This window comes from Alternaria atra, assembly GCF_907166805.1.
Source record: "Alternaria atra isolate CS162 genome assembly, contig: 30, whole genome shotgun sequence".
Classification (NCBI taxonomy): domain Eukaryota; kingdom Fungi; phylum Ascomycota; class Dothideomycetes; order Pleosporales; family Pleosporaceae; genus Alternaria; species Alternaria atra.
The window spans coordinates 469,300-484,956 of NW_025091329.1; the positions used below are offsets into that span (position 1 = coordinate 469,300).

Below are 15,657 nucleotides of genomic sequence, written 5' to 3' on the forward strand. Positions count from 1 at the left end.
TCCTGGCTACGAAGGAACGAGACAGGATATGATTGGACCTCGGAGAAGGGAGGAAACAGAGTCCCGCTTTCAGTGAGCTGTTAACGTGCTCAACGCATCAAGGGCGGTCGACACGTCGTGGTAGTCGTGGCCCAGTCGCAAGGATCTGCCAATAAGTGTTGGCACCTGGAAACATGTCAACGCAAAGACACAGCTTATGAGAGTAGAGGCTGATCCAGCATAGGCGGGGGCGTTTCCGGTTGATGATAGTAGTTTCCTCTCGTCGCGATGAGTGTGTTGTGTTCTTTCAGTACTATCGTCCTTAAAACTTGTTTATTCCTACCTTCATCCTTACCTAGTCTTCTGAATGAGAAATTGCTCGAAGACTGTGGTGCCGGATTTCCTTGCCGGATTTAGCTATGAGGAAGTTGCTCTTGTGAAGGTCGACCAAGTCTTTCTTGGCTAAGTATATATCGAACGATTTGTGGTGTCGTTCATTTCTGGATGCAGGGTCAGGACCAGGGCCATGGCGTGTTTCATGAGTCGCGAGTTATGCACAAGGTTTGGATCCGTTCGAGCCGTTCCTGGGACTTGCTCAATGGTGAGGTTCATGTTCCACGTATGCAGCGTATACAGTGTACATTCACGCGCGTAATGACGCTGACGATCCTAGGTTGTCCGTGGGAGGCGATGGAGGAACGCGTAAAAAGGATATGTCCGAACAGCAGAGCCGGTGAAATTAACTGACATGAACACTGCAGCAGCAGGGACGCCCGAGATTCGGCCCGCGCCTTGTAGTGACATCGAATTGACCGGACGGGCCCAGCGCGCAGCGCCTCAGAAGCGAGGCCAAGTCAAGATACGGTGATTGACACTACAGAAGCCTCATGCTCGTAGTATGGTGGAACCCAAGGCTACTGCAATGGGGTGCCGTACGGCTATCTCCACCCTGAAGGTGATCTGGCAGTTGGGATTGGGTGGAAGAGAGGACAGCATGTTCACCAACAGCAGCAAGTAGTGGATTATATTCGCCAAGCCTTGCGTTACTGACTAATGGCGCGGTAGTGACATATCAACATTCTTGTCGTCTATCAGACAGTCGAGACCTAATGGTTATTCAGTAAGGTTGCAGAGGCGACTTTTGTCAAAGGTCATTACATTCTTCCATGTTGATGGTCAAGTCAACGCCTCCCATCTAGATCCGTTTTGTCGTGCTGCTAAAGTACATGATGAAGGTCGAACGAGAAGCGGAGAGCCGGGATATGTCCAACACAATTATTTTACAAAGAAAGGCGTCTTGGAATCCGCCTCGGGAGATGCTCGCCTCTTCTTCGGGTCCATTGGAAATTCGTTAATTTACTCGAGAACACGCGTAACCAGGCCAGTAGCGACAGTTCGGCCACCCTCGCGCATGTTGAAGCGCTGACCAGTCTCTAGAACGTGGGGCTGGTGGAGTTCGCAAACCATCTCGACGTTGTCGCCGGGCATAACCAGCTTGTCGTGCGCGTCCTCGGTGCCCTCTGGCCAGTGAAGCGCGCACGATTCATCGGCAGTTCGGATGAACATTTGTGGCCTGTAGTTCTCGCCGAAGCCGGTGTGACGACCACCCTCCTCTTTGCTTAAAACGTACATGGAGACTAGGAACTTTTTGTGGGCCTTGACCTGTCCGGGAACGGAAACGACCATACCACGGCGAACATCATCGCGCTTGACACCACGGAGGAGAAGGCCAGAGTTGTCACCTGCGCGCGACTCCTCGCAGGACTTCTTGAAGGTCTCAATGTCTGTGACCTTAGTCTTGATGGGTGCAGTGCCCTTGCCGACAAGCTCGACTTCGGCGTCACGCTTCAAGATACCGCGCTCGACACGGCCCGAAACGACGGTACCACGTCCAGCGATGGAGAAGACATCCTCAACAGCCATGAGGAAGGGCTTCTCGGTCTCACGCTGAGGGGTAGGGATCCATGAGTCGACGGCCTCCAACAGCTCGTCGATCTTGGTAACACCGATCTCTGGCTGGCGGCCTTCAATGGCGCACAGAGCGGAACCCATGATAATGGGCGTCTCGTCGCCTTCGAACCCATAGCTGCTGAGCAACTCGCGCATCTCCATCTCGACGAGCTCCAGCATCTCCTTGTCATCGACAGCGTCGACCTTGTTGACGAAGACAACGATCTTCTGGACACCGACCTGACGGGCGAGCAGCAAGTGCTCACGGGTCTGGGGCATCTGACCGTCGGATGCAGCGACGACGATGATGGCACCGTCCATGTTGGCAGCTCCTGTAATCATATTCTTGATGTAATCGGCGTGACCGGGGCAGTCGACGTGGGCATAGTGGCGGTTGTCGGTCTGGTACTCGATGTGGGCGGTGGAGATGGTGATACCACGCTTTCGCTCTTCGGGGGCCTTGTCGATGGAGCCGTATTCGAGGTACTTGGCGTAGCCCTTCTCGGCTTGCCGCTTGGTGATGGCTGCTGTGAGTGTAGTCTATAGCGTATTAGTCGTGATGATGGCGGGTCGGTGGGGTGAGCGGCAATGTACCTTTCCGTGGTCAACGTGGCCAATGGTACCTGGTGGTGATTAGCATAGCCATAGACGGTATATCCGAGGCAACATACCAATGTTGACGTGGGGCTTGTCTCGTGTGAAGGCGGCGTAGTTCCGGACGCCGTTCATCCACCTGCTGGTGCCCTGCGCGCCCAAAGCATTTTGCACTGGGGAAACACCGCGCTGGTACTGGAGTGCAGAGCGCGAAGTGCGCAGGAAAAGTCTGGAAAAGCTCGACATGATTGACCCGATCACACGATGCCGAAGGAACGAGGGAAGGCGATTGCTTGAGATGGTGATGATGTCTGGAGAAGGCGAGGCTCAAATCATTTTCTTAGCGCGAGATGGTAGCACATCGTCCAATCATGTGAGGGGGAGATCCGAGCTCGACAACTTTGAGAAAGAGCCATGGAGCATTGCGGGCAGAAGACATTTCCCGGTAATATTTACCATCTTTCATATTCATCCCTCTAGGGCCTTTACAGAATCTCATTCTGCCATCACAATAGGCCAATTGAAGGTCGCGAGGTTCCTGTAGACACCCTGTGCGGGTACCCGAGGTTCGTCGGCAGAAGCTGTGAAAGTTGCATCATCGTCGCGCACTCACCTACACACACACATGTCTCTCCGCACATTAACAAGAACGCCGCTGAGCAGCGTCTCGCGGATAAGCACGACCAGTACCATGCCATTGCGCGCAAAGATCACAAATCCGGCTTGGATGAGTGGCTCAAGAAAGGTACGACACCCCTCCAGCCCACCACGCGACGACACCTAACAATCGCATAGTATGCCACACCCACGGCCGACCTTTTGAAAGCGCAGCAAGACGATGACCCTGATGATGTCATCTTCACCAACAACTACGGTGTTCGCAGCATTGAGCTCAACCGGCCGAAGAAGCTGAACTCGCTCAATGGCTCCATGGCCCGCAAAATCATACCGAGGTTACAAGAGTGGGCAAAGTCTGAACTGGCAGGTGTCGTCATTATCAAGGGCAACGGTCGCGCCTTCTGTGCAGGAGGAGATGTCGCAGCGCTGGCAAAGTGGAACAAGGAAGGAAAGAAGGGACAGCAGATGAGCTCAGACTACTTTGGGCTGGAATACAAGCTGGACCACCTCATCGCAACCTACACAAAGCCATATGTCGCATTCATGGACGGCATCACAATGGGCGGAGGTGTTGGACTTTCGATACATGCACCCTTCCGAATCGCGACCGAGAACACCCTCTTCGCCATGCCCGAGACCACCATCGGCTTCTTTCCAGACGTCGGCGCATCCTTCTTCCTTCCTCGAATGGAAGGCGCTCTCGGCACATACCTTGCCCTTACGTCCGAACAACTCAAGGGCGTAGACGCTTTCTACCACGGTATCGCAACCCATTACATCCACTCCTCCACTCTCCAGCAACTCGAGGCGCGTCTCGCCGAACTACAATTCCCCGACTACATGAAGCTCGACGAGCGCTTCAAAATCATCAACGCCACAATTGAAGAGTTCAGCACTGGGCTTCCCGCCGAGCGACCGCACATCTCGGGTGAACTGCGTAAGGTCATCGACAGCGTCTTCCACGACGACCAACCGGGAATCCAGAACATTCTGGCGTCGCTTGAACAAGTCAAGAATGGGCACAAGAACCCGGAGATCCAGAAGTGGGCCGATAAGACTATTCAAACCATCAACAGCCGATCGCCCATCTCCGTCTCCGTAGCACTCCGCCAGATGCGCATCGGTCGCCAATGGTCAATTGCGCAGACCTTCCAGAAGGAATACGACATCGCCTCCCGCTTCATGGCCCACCCTGATTTCGTCGAGGGTGTGACGGCACGTCTGGTTGAGCGCAAGAAGGAGCGTCCAAACTGGGAACCCAACACTCTTGACGACGTCAAGCAAAAGGATGTCGATGCTTTCTTCGCTGACAGTGGCGAGGCACCATTGCCTCTGATCAGCCAGAATGATTACAAGGAGTACCCGCATGCCTGGATTGGACTGCCGCGCGAAGCTGAAATCTTGAGGGAAGCAAGTGGACAGAAGAGAGAGGATGTTGTTGCTAAGCTTTTGGAAAAGTATGAGGGAAAGCAGGGCGTCAGGGAAAAGATTGCCGAAGTACTCGAGAGATATGCATAGTATGGTGAAGACGTAGTTGTCGAATCATAGGCCGCCGAAGCCTTGCATCTTTTGGATCGCATCAACTCACATACTTGGCACGAGCTCCTTGTGCCGGCCCGAGATCTCGTTGCCAGTCATACTACAAGAGTAGCTTTAAATGTCGCACTTTCTTCTCATTCTCTCCTTCTATCTTCGTTCATACCTTCAGTCACTTTTCTTCCAAAACATGGTAGGATATGCATACGGCGCCGCGGTCACTAACAGACCCCTCAAAAACTCAACATCATTCAGCTCCAAAATTGGACAATGACCCGCTATGGCGTGTGTGGTTGTCTTGGTGCTACAATACCAAAATAACCACGCCAACCATTTCACGTGGTCTTTCACATCGCTTTCTCTTGTTCGGGCTACCTCTTCTCTCTTTGCGATCCAAAACATGGCTAAGGAGTCGCGACGTGTGAGCATGCATAAAATAGAACCAGGCCTATAAGGATGGAAAATTCACTCATGCATTAGCATGTGCGGGACTGTCTGTCTTTCTCCCTCTTCTTTGTACTAAAGTCTGACCTCGGTATGCGAGAGGTCGAAGTCTATTGACAATACCGCCACCTCTTAAGATGACAACATAAAAGCAGTCTACTGCTATCCTCATCTTCTAACAACCAAGCGCATCGAAAAAGAATACAAAAACAGTAAGAGACTAATTGTGTGTTTCGCCGTGCCTTGGGTTCTTTCTACCACCAATAGAAGTCGACAATATGATGATGCTGTCTCCTTCCGCAGTCCTCCGACTTAATTACCAGTGCTTTTGCATCCCTCTACATTGCTGTAATCGACTGAAAAACGGTTGAGCAGCCTCCGCATGTTCTGCGTTGGCTCTGATGCTTCCCAAACATGAACTTAAAGAGAGGTATGGCTGTGGTCATCCAGACTCCACTCAAGACGACATCCACCTGTTCCTCCCTCTTGCTCCATCGGTTCATGACATCTACTCCAAAACTAGACGCGGGCAATGTGATGTGGACGCCGCCTGTTCGCTGAACTAGACTCAAAACCCTATCCTAGATCTTCATGATCAAAAGACACTTTGTGCCATTTCCATAAAGCGCCAGAGAAGATGCGATCAAATCCCGTCGTACCGTCCATGGATGGAGCGAGATGCTTCTCCGTTTCTCCCAAAGTCTGCAAATTATGGCGTTGTCTGCTCATAAGAATGAAAACACACATTGCGCATATGTATGTGTGGAGGGTTGTATGATTGCTTTCTATTCCAGATAAGTCGATACGGTTTTTGGATGATTTCCTCTAGCTACTGTCGTGCTTTCATAGTTCACAACGCCATTCCCCAAAACATTTATCGCATCTTGCCAAGTTCCGAAATCATTTGCTCATAAAGTCATATCTGTATTCTTCAAAGCTGTTATGCACCGAAGGTCGGCGTGCAACTTCGCCATATGTCTCCGCCTGGCTTTTCCACTACCTTAAGATAGCAGAAATAGCGCATGAGTTCTAGATACTCCCATGCATTTTGGCTGATGCATTATGTTTTCTTTTACCCCATTCGACGAAATACACGCTAAAAACTAGACGCTTCCTCGACGCCTTTCCGATGCCTCTTGCACGCCTAGCCCACCGAACACCACCAACACTTCAACGGCCTCGTACTCAGCCACTACTTCTGCATCCGGCGACACCACACGGCTCGCCTCGCACGTAAAGCTTTCCGCGCATCCCGAAACTGTGTGGTCATCGGTCCTTCTCCGCATCTGGTGGCGTTTATCCGTGGCGCTCAACAACTCAGCTGGAGTGGAAAGCTTGGCTTGTACGTCAAGCATGTATGTCTACATAGCTTGCATGGGCATCTGGTTTTGAGCGTGGGCCTTGGAGGCGGTTGACAATATTGAAGACATCGATCTTAGGTGTGTTACCTGGGTCAAGGTGGTGAGGGACACAGTAAGGCTGGGATAAGGTTGGTGGTGGAGTTCGGAGGTGCAGGAGCCAAGTGGGGCAAGTACGGACGGTTGCGATGGTAGCAGTGTACGAACGGCTGCATGCCCAATTTGGCAAATGGTTTGTAAAGAGACGTTACCACGGTTAGAGAGAGACAGAGACATGATCATGAGATGAGGAAAATCAAGGTCGAAGGCATATCCAAGCGACTCGTAGAAATAATTGTTAAGAATGAAGCGTTCTCATTAATCCTAGCATTACATCCAACACACACCTGTAGACATGTGCACCAACTCATTATCATGCATTAATGCATTAAACATCAAACATTGAAAGGTATATACTACCATCTTTTTCCCAATTACACGATTAGAAAAGTCCCAACCCAAGACCCGCAGCACCGATCAGCAAACCCGCGATATGCCCTGTCGGTAACGCACCACCTCCAGTGTACTCAGAAAGTGAACTCTGGGGAGCGGATGAGATGCCGTCCGAGGTGGTGGCTGAGCGCGTGGATGTGCGGCTTGATACGAGGATCGAGGAGGAAGGAGGTGCAGACGAGGGTGCTTCCAGTGAGGAAGTGGGCTCGACGACGGTCGATGGTTCAGGGACCGCTGATGATTCGGGGGGCGGAGGTAAGGCGGACGACGAGGGAATGGGAGATGGCGATGGAACTTCAGACGCGGAGTCAGCAGAGCTGCTTGACGGAGGCGCAACGCTGGAAGGTGGAAGAACAGTGCTAGATGGTTCGGGCGCTTGGCCGCTAGGCGGCGGAGCCACGCTCGATGGAGGTGATGGGGAAGCACTGCTTGAGGGTGGAGATGGAGGGGGCGAGCTACTAGAAACTGTGATGGCACTAGAAGAAGAAGGTGCAGGGGAAGGCCTACTTGAAGTGGGGGAAGGAGTTGGCGGTGCCGAGCTTGGAGGAGCAGTAGTGGTCACCGGTGCTGCGCTTGTCGTGGGTGGAGCTTCAGAAGATGGCAGAATCGCGGATTGCGCTGTCGGCTTTCGAACCGTTGACGTTGACAAGCCTGCAACGGACGTGATATATGTAGCAGTTCCAACTGTAGATTGAACGCCATCAACTGTACTTCCATCTAGTGGATCACAGGCGTTTGGACCGATCGACTGGCCGAGCTGAGCAATGATTGTCGGCTGCTGATTGAGATAGTCGACTACTGTGGGCGCCACAAATGCTGTATCAGGGACCTCGCTTAGGGGTACAACGAGAGACGCATAGTTCGTAGGCGCTGGCAATGTCAAAGTGTCTGTTTCAGTCACACAAACTGACCCTATCGCCTCAACCTCAAGATGACTGAACGTTTCGTAGGCCGCATACGTCGTAGGGTAAGTCAGAGGAACGCCGGAGTAGTCCCATGTGATTGTTGTCGGCGTTTGAGGAGGTAATGCGTTGGTGAAGAGCGAAGAGCTGACATCATTCTGCGCGTTATCCGTGTAGATTTCGAGAGTGACTGTCGGTACGAATGTGGTACTAGTCACAACCACTCCAGGGAATTCTAACCTAGTTGCCGTAACATCGATCTGACATTTGCTAGAGCAGGAGATAGATGCAGGCGTCGTGGAAGATGAGCTCGGTGTCAATGTCTGTATAATGGTCGTGGGTTGAACTTGAGTAGTGATGAAAGACTGTGTGATGAGGATGGTAGATACCGAGGTCGTCGCAGGTAAAGTTACAGTAGATACCGAGGTCGAGCCGGGAAGGGATACGGTGCTCAATACTGTGGATCCTGGTAGGGTGATGGTTGAGAGTAAGGTACTTGTCGAAACGCTACCTGGTAATTGGCTAACCACAGTCGAAGTGACCGCAGGCAGAGTTACGGTCGAGAGGATAGTACTGGCTGGCAGTTGGGTTGTCACGACGGAGGTTTCCGCAGGCAGCTGAACTGTGGAAGTGACAACGTCGCCCGGCAACGTCAATGTCGAAACTATAGTACTCGCGGGAAGTTGAGTCGTTATGACGGACGTAGTTCCGGGAAGCTGAACGGTGGTAGTTGTGATGTCGCCAGGTAGGGTAATGGTAGAAAGCACGGTACTTGCAGGGAGCTGCGTCGTGAACGTTGTCGAACTTCCAGGGAGAGTCAAAGTGGTAGTGGTAATTTGGCCTGGCTGTGTAAATGTCTCTACTATGGTCTCTGGAGGCGAGACGCTGACAGAGGTCACTGTCACTTGAGGGAAGATGAGAGTTGACACGATGGTCGATACCACAGTGCTAGGCGGAATTTGGGTCGTGATTGTTGAAGTTTCGCCCTCAAGGGTGGTGGTGGTTACAATGACTTGTGGTGGTAAGGTCAGGGTGCTGAGCTGAGTGGAGACCTCTGTCACTGTCTGCGTAAGGGTATCGGTCTCTTCGACGGTCTGCGTTGGGCCTGGAGTCGTGATCACAATAGTTCGGTCAGACGTCAAAACAACAGTCTCTGGAACGGTCTGTGTGAATGTTGTAGTGACCAACACCTCAGAGATCACGGTCTCCGTGCTAACACTTGTAGTACCAGATACTGCGCCTGGTCAGATACAACATTAACAAACCAGTCAATAGCAAACTTACGAGTAAGGGTAGTCTCAATGAACTCTGTTGTTGTCGACGTTGACACTGACGTAGATACGCTGGTCGTAAGGGACGTTGTTGTTATACTGACCACCTGTGTTGTCGTTGTTGGTTGGAAGCTGATGATGGTCTCGATCGGTCCGGGTACTGACACCGTCTCAACCGGGCCAGGTACTGAAACCGTCTCCACTGAGGTCGCAGTCGGTCCAGGTATAGATACCGTCTGCACCGTTGTCTCGGTAGGACCTGGAACAGACACAGTCGGCCCGGGAATAGTTTGCGTCACAGAAATATAGTCAGTTAGAGTAAGCGTTTCCGTAGTCCTAGAGACGACTGTCTCTGTTGTGACGGAGGTTGTCCCCGGCAGTGTTAGAGTACTAGTCTCATAGAGAGTAGTAGAGTAAGTAGTGACCGAAGTGTAGGTCGACGTGGATATGCTGACCGTAGTAGACACAGAAACATCGGTTTGCGTGGTGGTATCAGTTTTCGTCGTTGTCAACGGCGTGGTGACATAGTCTGTAATCGTGTCATAGTCTGTTGTTGTGGTTGTCTCATAGTCCGTGTCTGTGGTTGTGGTTATGGTTGTCTCATAGTCTGTAATTGTCTTATAGTCCGTGGTTGTTTCGTAGCTAGTTTCAGTAGTTGGTACTAGCTGGAGGGAATGTTAGTGGAGTCCAAGAAGTTGCTTGCTGACAAGAGGGCGCCAAGCCGAAAACCCAGGACATATGAGCGAGATCACGGCACATGAGCGAAACGCGTAAAGCGCAGAAAAGCTAGGGGGAGTTATGGAAAATGAAATGGCTTACAGTTACCACTGTTGAAGTCAATGTCTCTGTAGTAAATTGCGTTATTGTGTTGTTGATGGTGGTTGTGGGCCCTGTAACAGTTTCATACTCGGTCTAACTCATTAGCGATGATTCGACGATATCATAAGGAAGGAACGTACCTTAGTAACAGTGAAGTTGTTTACATTGGTCACAGTTACGGGCGGTGGGACAGCACAATACTCAGACGAAGTAACAGTTGTAGTCTTTTTCCAGTCAGCACTCGTTCCGATATAGCTCAGGGACAATCATACCTTTGTAATAGTGGAGTTGTTCACTTGAGTCACAGTTAAAGGAGGTGGATTTGCGCAGTATCCGGGAGAAGTGACGGTAATTGTGTGTGGTGGTGACCCGGACTTGGTGACCTCTTTCGTTGATGTTGATGTTGATGTGACAGTGATTGTCTTCGGGGGAGGTGGAGATGCGTTGTATCCACCAGACTTGGTGACTTCCTTTGTTGAGGTGAATGTAACTGTTACTGGAGGATTTGCGCCATAACCAAGCGACGGCGTGACGGTCTTGGTTGATGTCACAGGCTTTGGACTTGGACATGTCTTGGGCGATGTGACAGTGATTTTGACAGTGGAGGTAGAAGCCTGTCCATACTGATATATCGTGCTCGTGGTTTTACAAGTACTGCCGCCCTGTCCATATCCACCACCTTGCGCCTGGAATGCCTCCTCGGTAGCTTCGGGTGCGGAAGAAGGCGGTGATGGCGTGGCTTGAGCACCTAAGACTGTACTGTTCTGTTGGGCGCGAACTGCGCTGGCCAAAGCCAGGAAGAGAGGCCAGTAAGTGCGCATCTTGAAGCGACAGACTGCTACGCCGGCTGAACGAGTGGCACACGGCTTGAAGCTGGCCGAATAGGTTAGACACGTGACGGGATTTCGGGGAAGATCAATGTGCTATATGGACAATGTAAAGCTCTTGCTGTCCATAAATAAGCAGTCGCAGTGCTCCATATGTGGCACTATTACTGATTCCAATTGGAGTAAGAGAAATATCAGAGACAACGAAAACGGGGTACTATAGGGTGTATCACGTACCTTGCGACGGAAGATGGGCTGGAGGCTCGGGAGTGGGAAGAAAGCAGGCAGGAACGGGTAACTATAAAACGATGACGAAGCTAGAAACTGGCCTGCATATGACGGGCAGCATACGGGTTCTTTGGCGAGGCTGGGATTACTCGAGCTTCGCCTGTAATCCTATCCACTAGTGTGTGTAAACATAAGGCCGGAAGCAGAACAACCAAGCCGAAGGCATAGATCTGCCTACCGTTGAACAACGCCCGGGCTTAGGCGCAGCATCAAAGTGAACCCAGATTGCCTAGACCTTTTTCAAGCAATACAACCGGCACAACTCAATGGCGAGAGGCCGCCACAAAAGCCAGAGCCGCAGGGTAAGACCACTGATGTTTTGGTGGATTTCCAGGATGCAGTGTTGCATCCGAACCACATGATGAGAACATTCGGACGCCTGTAGGTAATGCGGGATGTGATCCAACCCAGAGGTCCAGAGTCAAGTTCAAAATCCCACCCATGGCAATTGCTGACATGGATACATGTGAGGCCGCATTAAGCTAGCAAGCTGCCTTGTACGGGTTGGTAGCCTGCAGCCCGTAATCACCAGCGATAGGATTTGGCGCCAGACGGGATCTTGATGAAGGCAATGTTCTGGGGGCCAAAAACGAGGAGCGAAGATTGAAATGGAAGGGCGGCCCTTACACAGGTCCGCTGGTACCGAATGCCATACTCGCACGGGCTACACTACCCCGGTACGATAGTCTGTCTGAATGCGTCCTTCCAGGTTGTAGTCGCGCAGGGTGACAAGAAGAGTGACTGTGATCAGGGCATGTTGCAACGTGTGAGTGGAGGTGTATGCACGTGAGAACTAAGGTCCGTGCTCTGCGGAATAGTGGGGCGTCGGCTCGCGCGATTGGGTTCCTGGCTCCCGCTGAGTAAGATCATGGAGCGGCCCTAACAACTCTTTCCAGTAAAGCTACAGCGCCTTTCTGCAGGCCGTCAAGGTCTCTCGAGAGGCCTGCCTTTCCAGCCACCTCAGCATGCAGCCTTTCTGCGGCCCTGCTCCACAGCTATTCCCATCTAGACACTCGATTGAAAGGTTTGCGTGATCCTTCAACGCTGAATCTTCCCCCAATGGTAAAACTGGTGGCGCCCACACAACCTATACCCCTTCACCGGTATTGCCACGCTCAGTCACAGCCTGGCCTTTCCACAGGTAATATGCAGCCTTGGGGCGCCCTGGCTATGCTGTGCCTCTACCCCGCCGGAGGCACAGATGCTATACGCCCACAATAAGCAGATGGGCTTGACGCGCCTGTGACGGCCGGACGAATCAATGTTTAACCGATCCAAGCAACAACCATGAGGACATTTGGACTGTTGTCTATTGAGCGCTGGTGTACATTGTCCAAGATAGTTGCGGCTCAGTTCCACTGCTTCCGCTTCTCCAATACCACCTGACCTACTGGCGAGGCTGCCGCTAGTTGGAAGTAGTAGCCGACACAGTGTTGGTGTTTCTTATGGGTCGTGCCTCTTCTTATCTCTATTCCTTTCTTATCAACCGATCATCCTTCGCTTTAGTCACGATCCGCTATGCTCATGTTGCTACAATGTTCTCTATGAAGCGCGCCGAGCAGATTCAGCTTCCGCCGACACCATACGTTTTGGATCCGAGCGGAAAGTACGAAGGCAACGACGGAAGTTGGTCGACATTCTTCATCAATATCGGCGACGATGGCAAAAACAACAGTAACGGTCAAAATTTTAGGGTGCTCATATCCACATCTTCGCCGGCCACCCTAGTACCACAACAGACCGACTGGTGTGATCAGCCCAACCTTGAAGACTGCGCAGCGAGTCGCGGTATCATGCCATTTGGCGGCGGTCAATCTTTGGGCTTCGATGGATCAAAATCTAATCAATGGAAGACCGCAGGAACATACACCATTCCTGTGCCCCCATGGTTCAACACAAGCGCACTGGAGGGAGATCCAGCCGCGGTATGGGGAGTGGATAATGTGGGCTTGGGTGAAAGCTCACCACAAAGTCTCATGCTGTCGGAACAGTACGTCGTGACATATACAGTTCCGAACTTCTTCATGGGTTCGCTGGGACTAGCTGTGGGTTCTACCGGTCCGCCAAGCGCACTCAAGCCAAACTTCATTGACAATATCTACGGAAGCGCGCACAAGATCGCTAGTCGCTCGTTTGGATACACGGCTGGCGCCTACTATCGTAAGTGCATCGTGTGGAGTATACTTCTGGTTACTACCGCCGTTACAACCAATTCTCGCAGCGCTTCAATGCTAATACACCTAGGCAATAACCACGGAGTACTTGGGAGCTTGGTGTTGGGTGGTTATGATAAAGCGCGGTTGTCTGAGCAAGGCGTCTCAATCGATATGCCCAGTCGGCAGGACACCACGCTTGCTGTTGGTGTCAATTCCATCACCTACAGGCCAGATCAGAATGCCGAAGCCGATACGAAATCTTTCACGACTCAAGGGTTCCCAGCTGTCATCGATTCCAGCTTCCCATACCTTGTTTTGCCTGATGAAGTTTGCGATAAGTTCATCGACGAATTCGGTCTGGAACTCGATGACTTCAGCCAACTGTTCACTGTCAATGACACATCACACCAGCAAAACCTACGAATGAAGGCGACTGTATCCTTCAAAATCAGCGCCAGTGCCGATACTGACAGCGCAAAGTTTGCATCCATCGTTCTACCATACTCGGCCTTGGATCAACAAGCCAGCTTCCCATTCTTCACCAATCAGACGCGATATCTTCCTATAAAGCGAGCAGGAGACGGACAATCTGTCTTGGGACGCACGCTATTGCAGGAAGCGTATCTTGTTGTTGACTATGAACACCAGAACTTCACCATCGCTCCAGCCATATTCTCTGACCCGATGCCAAACCCGAGCCTTGTCACTATCTTCGACAAGTCCTATACTGGGTTACCAGCACCATCAGATTCTGAACCTGCAGGCGGTCTTTCCGCTGGTGCGATAGCGGGAATTGTCGTTGGTATCGTTGGCGCCTTCGTTATAGTCGCAATTGGCGTCTTTTTCTTGTGGAGGAAACGACGGGCCGCAAAGAAAACTGAGGAAAACATCGAGAAGCCTTCTGAGATCGACACGACCTATGCGGGTACTGAGATCAAGTATCGCCGTATCTCAGAGCTCACTGGCTCCGAAACCTTGCATTCACCGAAAGATTCTACGGCAGGCTACTACAACGCCGACCATAAGACTATCCCTCCCATTAGCGAATTGTCACCCGAGAGTACTCCTGCCGAGCTCTACAGTCCGCCCGAAGGCCGCGATACTGTCGACTATTTTGCAGCCGGTGGGATGCGACGGCACGGTGCGACGAGGGATCGCGATTCATCCGGCAACAACACACCGCGCACGCCGATCGCAGAACTCCCTGGTGAAGATGTGATAAGCTCGATCCCTGACAAAAGCCAAGATCCAAAGCCGTTCCAGAAACCTCCGCACAGCCGAAGTCCCAGTGACAACTCACTTTCCACCAACATCGACGAAGTGTTGGCGAAGAAGAATGTGTCAGAAACGGGACCAGTTGCTGATGTGACCGAATCAGCAACGGAGCCTGGCGCGCCGGCTACTGCGGAAGAGATCACTAGGACAAAAGCAGGGGCACAACCTGGAGAAACTGAAGATGCGGAAGAGTCTACAATGCAGCGACGGCCGTCTCACACTAGAGGACTGAGCGACGTGACCATCCAAAGCGACAGTACAGCGGTCTCGCAGCCCACGCCCGAAGAGCTAGAGCATTGGGCGAGAAGTGCAGACGACCCAAGTCGACCAATGTCTCCGCCATGAAGGACAGGATGTGTGGCTACGACATGTTGTGACTTTGTGATTCTTCGTCATTCTTCCTTTAGATTCGTGATCGCCATGCGCTGCGCTGTTTGATTCTTTACCACTTTTGTCCGAAACCAGTTCAAGCTTCAAGTTCGTCTCTTCAAGCTCTCTTTGGCGGTGTTTACGATTGGATGATTGAGATACCCACTAGTACACTCTTTACGACTGTAATGTAATAGTACACTGCATTGCTACCTTTACGCATCGCACAACTTTCACAACATCAGCACCTATCGATAATTCTCCGACGTCTTACAACAGTAAAAAAAGCCCATGCAGTTTGCATCGAGCATCAGCATTATCGTGCACCACATCATTGCAAAAACAATATTGCATCTGCAGCCCCACCCTACAGGATCGTATGCTTCCCACACTAGTGGCTTCATCCTGAGAATGGATGTCATAGCTTTTGGCATGTAGGAGCTGCAGAACGTTACTGAAGACCTCCTATATGCACATTTCCGCCAGCGCAACCCGCGCATCGTTACTGTTCGATTCGAGGCGGCAATACCGCATTCCCGCGTTGGTTACGGTAAAGATTGTCGCTGCATGCGCATCCAGTTCGACCTTGCGCACATGGTGAGAAACATCGAAGATGCACGACTCGACATTGCTATTTTCATGGCACATTGTGTACAGAAGAATTATTCATCACAATTACGGAGTTATTGATCAAACCTCCACCCTCGTGCGCCCTCTCGAATTACAATGAAAATGTCTCGTCATCAACAATGAGGCTCAGCATTTTCCATTTTCCCATA

At 51.6% G+C, this 15,657-nt stretch overlaps 4 protein-coding genes across 4 annotated transcripts; 2 read left to right on the forward strand and 2 right to left on the reverse strand.

Annotated features, from left to right (window-relative positions):
- Positions 1-1,335: 1,335 nt before the first annotated feature.
- Positions 1,336-2,769, reverse strand: ALTATR162_LOCUS9545 (uncharacterized protein; the record flags this gene model as incomplete). Its single annotated transcript, XM_043317179.1, has 3 exons — positions 1,336-2,469; positions 2,524-2,552; positions 2,601-2,769. The coding sequence occupies 3 exons, from the start codon at positions 2,767-2,769 to the stop codon at positions 1,336-1,338; spliced, it is 1,332 nt and encodes a 443-aa protein (XP_043173114.1).
- Positions 2,770-3,214: 445 nt separating this feature from the next.
- ALTATR162_LOCUS9546 (uncharacterized protein) lies at positions 3,215-4,659 on the forward strand (the record flags this gene model as incomplete). The annotated part of the gene is made up of 2 exons (XM_043317180.1): positions 3,215-3,268; positions 3,319-4,659. The coding sequence occupies 2 exons, from the start codon at positions 3,215-3,217 to the stop codon at positions 4,657-4,659; spliced, it is 1,395 nt and encodes a 464-aa protein (XP_043173115.1).
- Positions 4,660-6,960: 2,301 nt separating this feature from the next.
- Positions 6,961-10,784, reverse strand: ALTATR162_LOCUS9547 (uncharacterized protein; the record flags this gene model as incomplete). Its single annotated transcript, XM_043317181.1, has 5 exons — positions 6,961-9,107; positions 9,158-9,809; positions 9,964-10,056; positions 10,104-10,187; positions 10,236-10,784. 5 exons carry the CDS (start codon positions 10,782-10,784, stop codon positions 6,961-6,963), a joined length of 3,525 nt encoding a protein of 1,174 aa, XP_043173116.1.
- A 1,829-nt stretch (positions 10,785-12,613) lies between these two features.
- Positions 12,614-14,854, forward strand: ALTATR162_LOCUS9548 (uncharacterized protein; the record flags this gene model as incomplete). Its single annotated transcript, XM_043317182.1, has 2 exons — positions 12,614-13,238; positions 13,323-14,854. 2 exons carry the CDS (start codon positions 12,614-12,616, stop codon positions 14,852-14,854), a joined length of 2,157 nt encoding a protein of 718 aa, XP_043173117.1.
- Between the last annotated feature and the right edge of the window lie 803 nt (positions 14,855-15,657).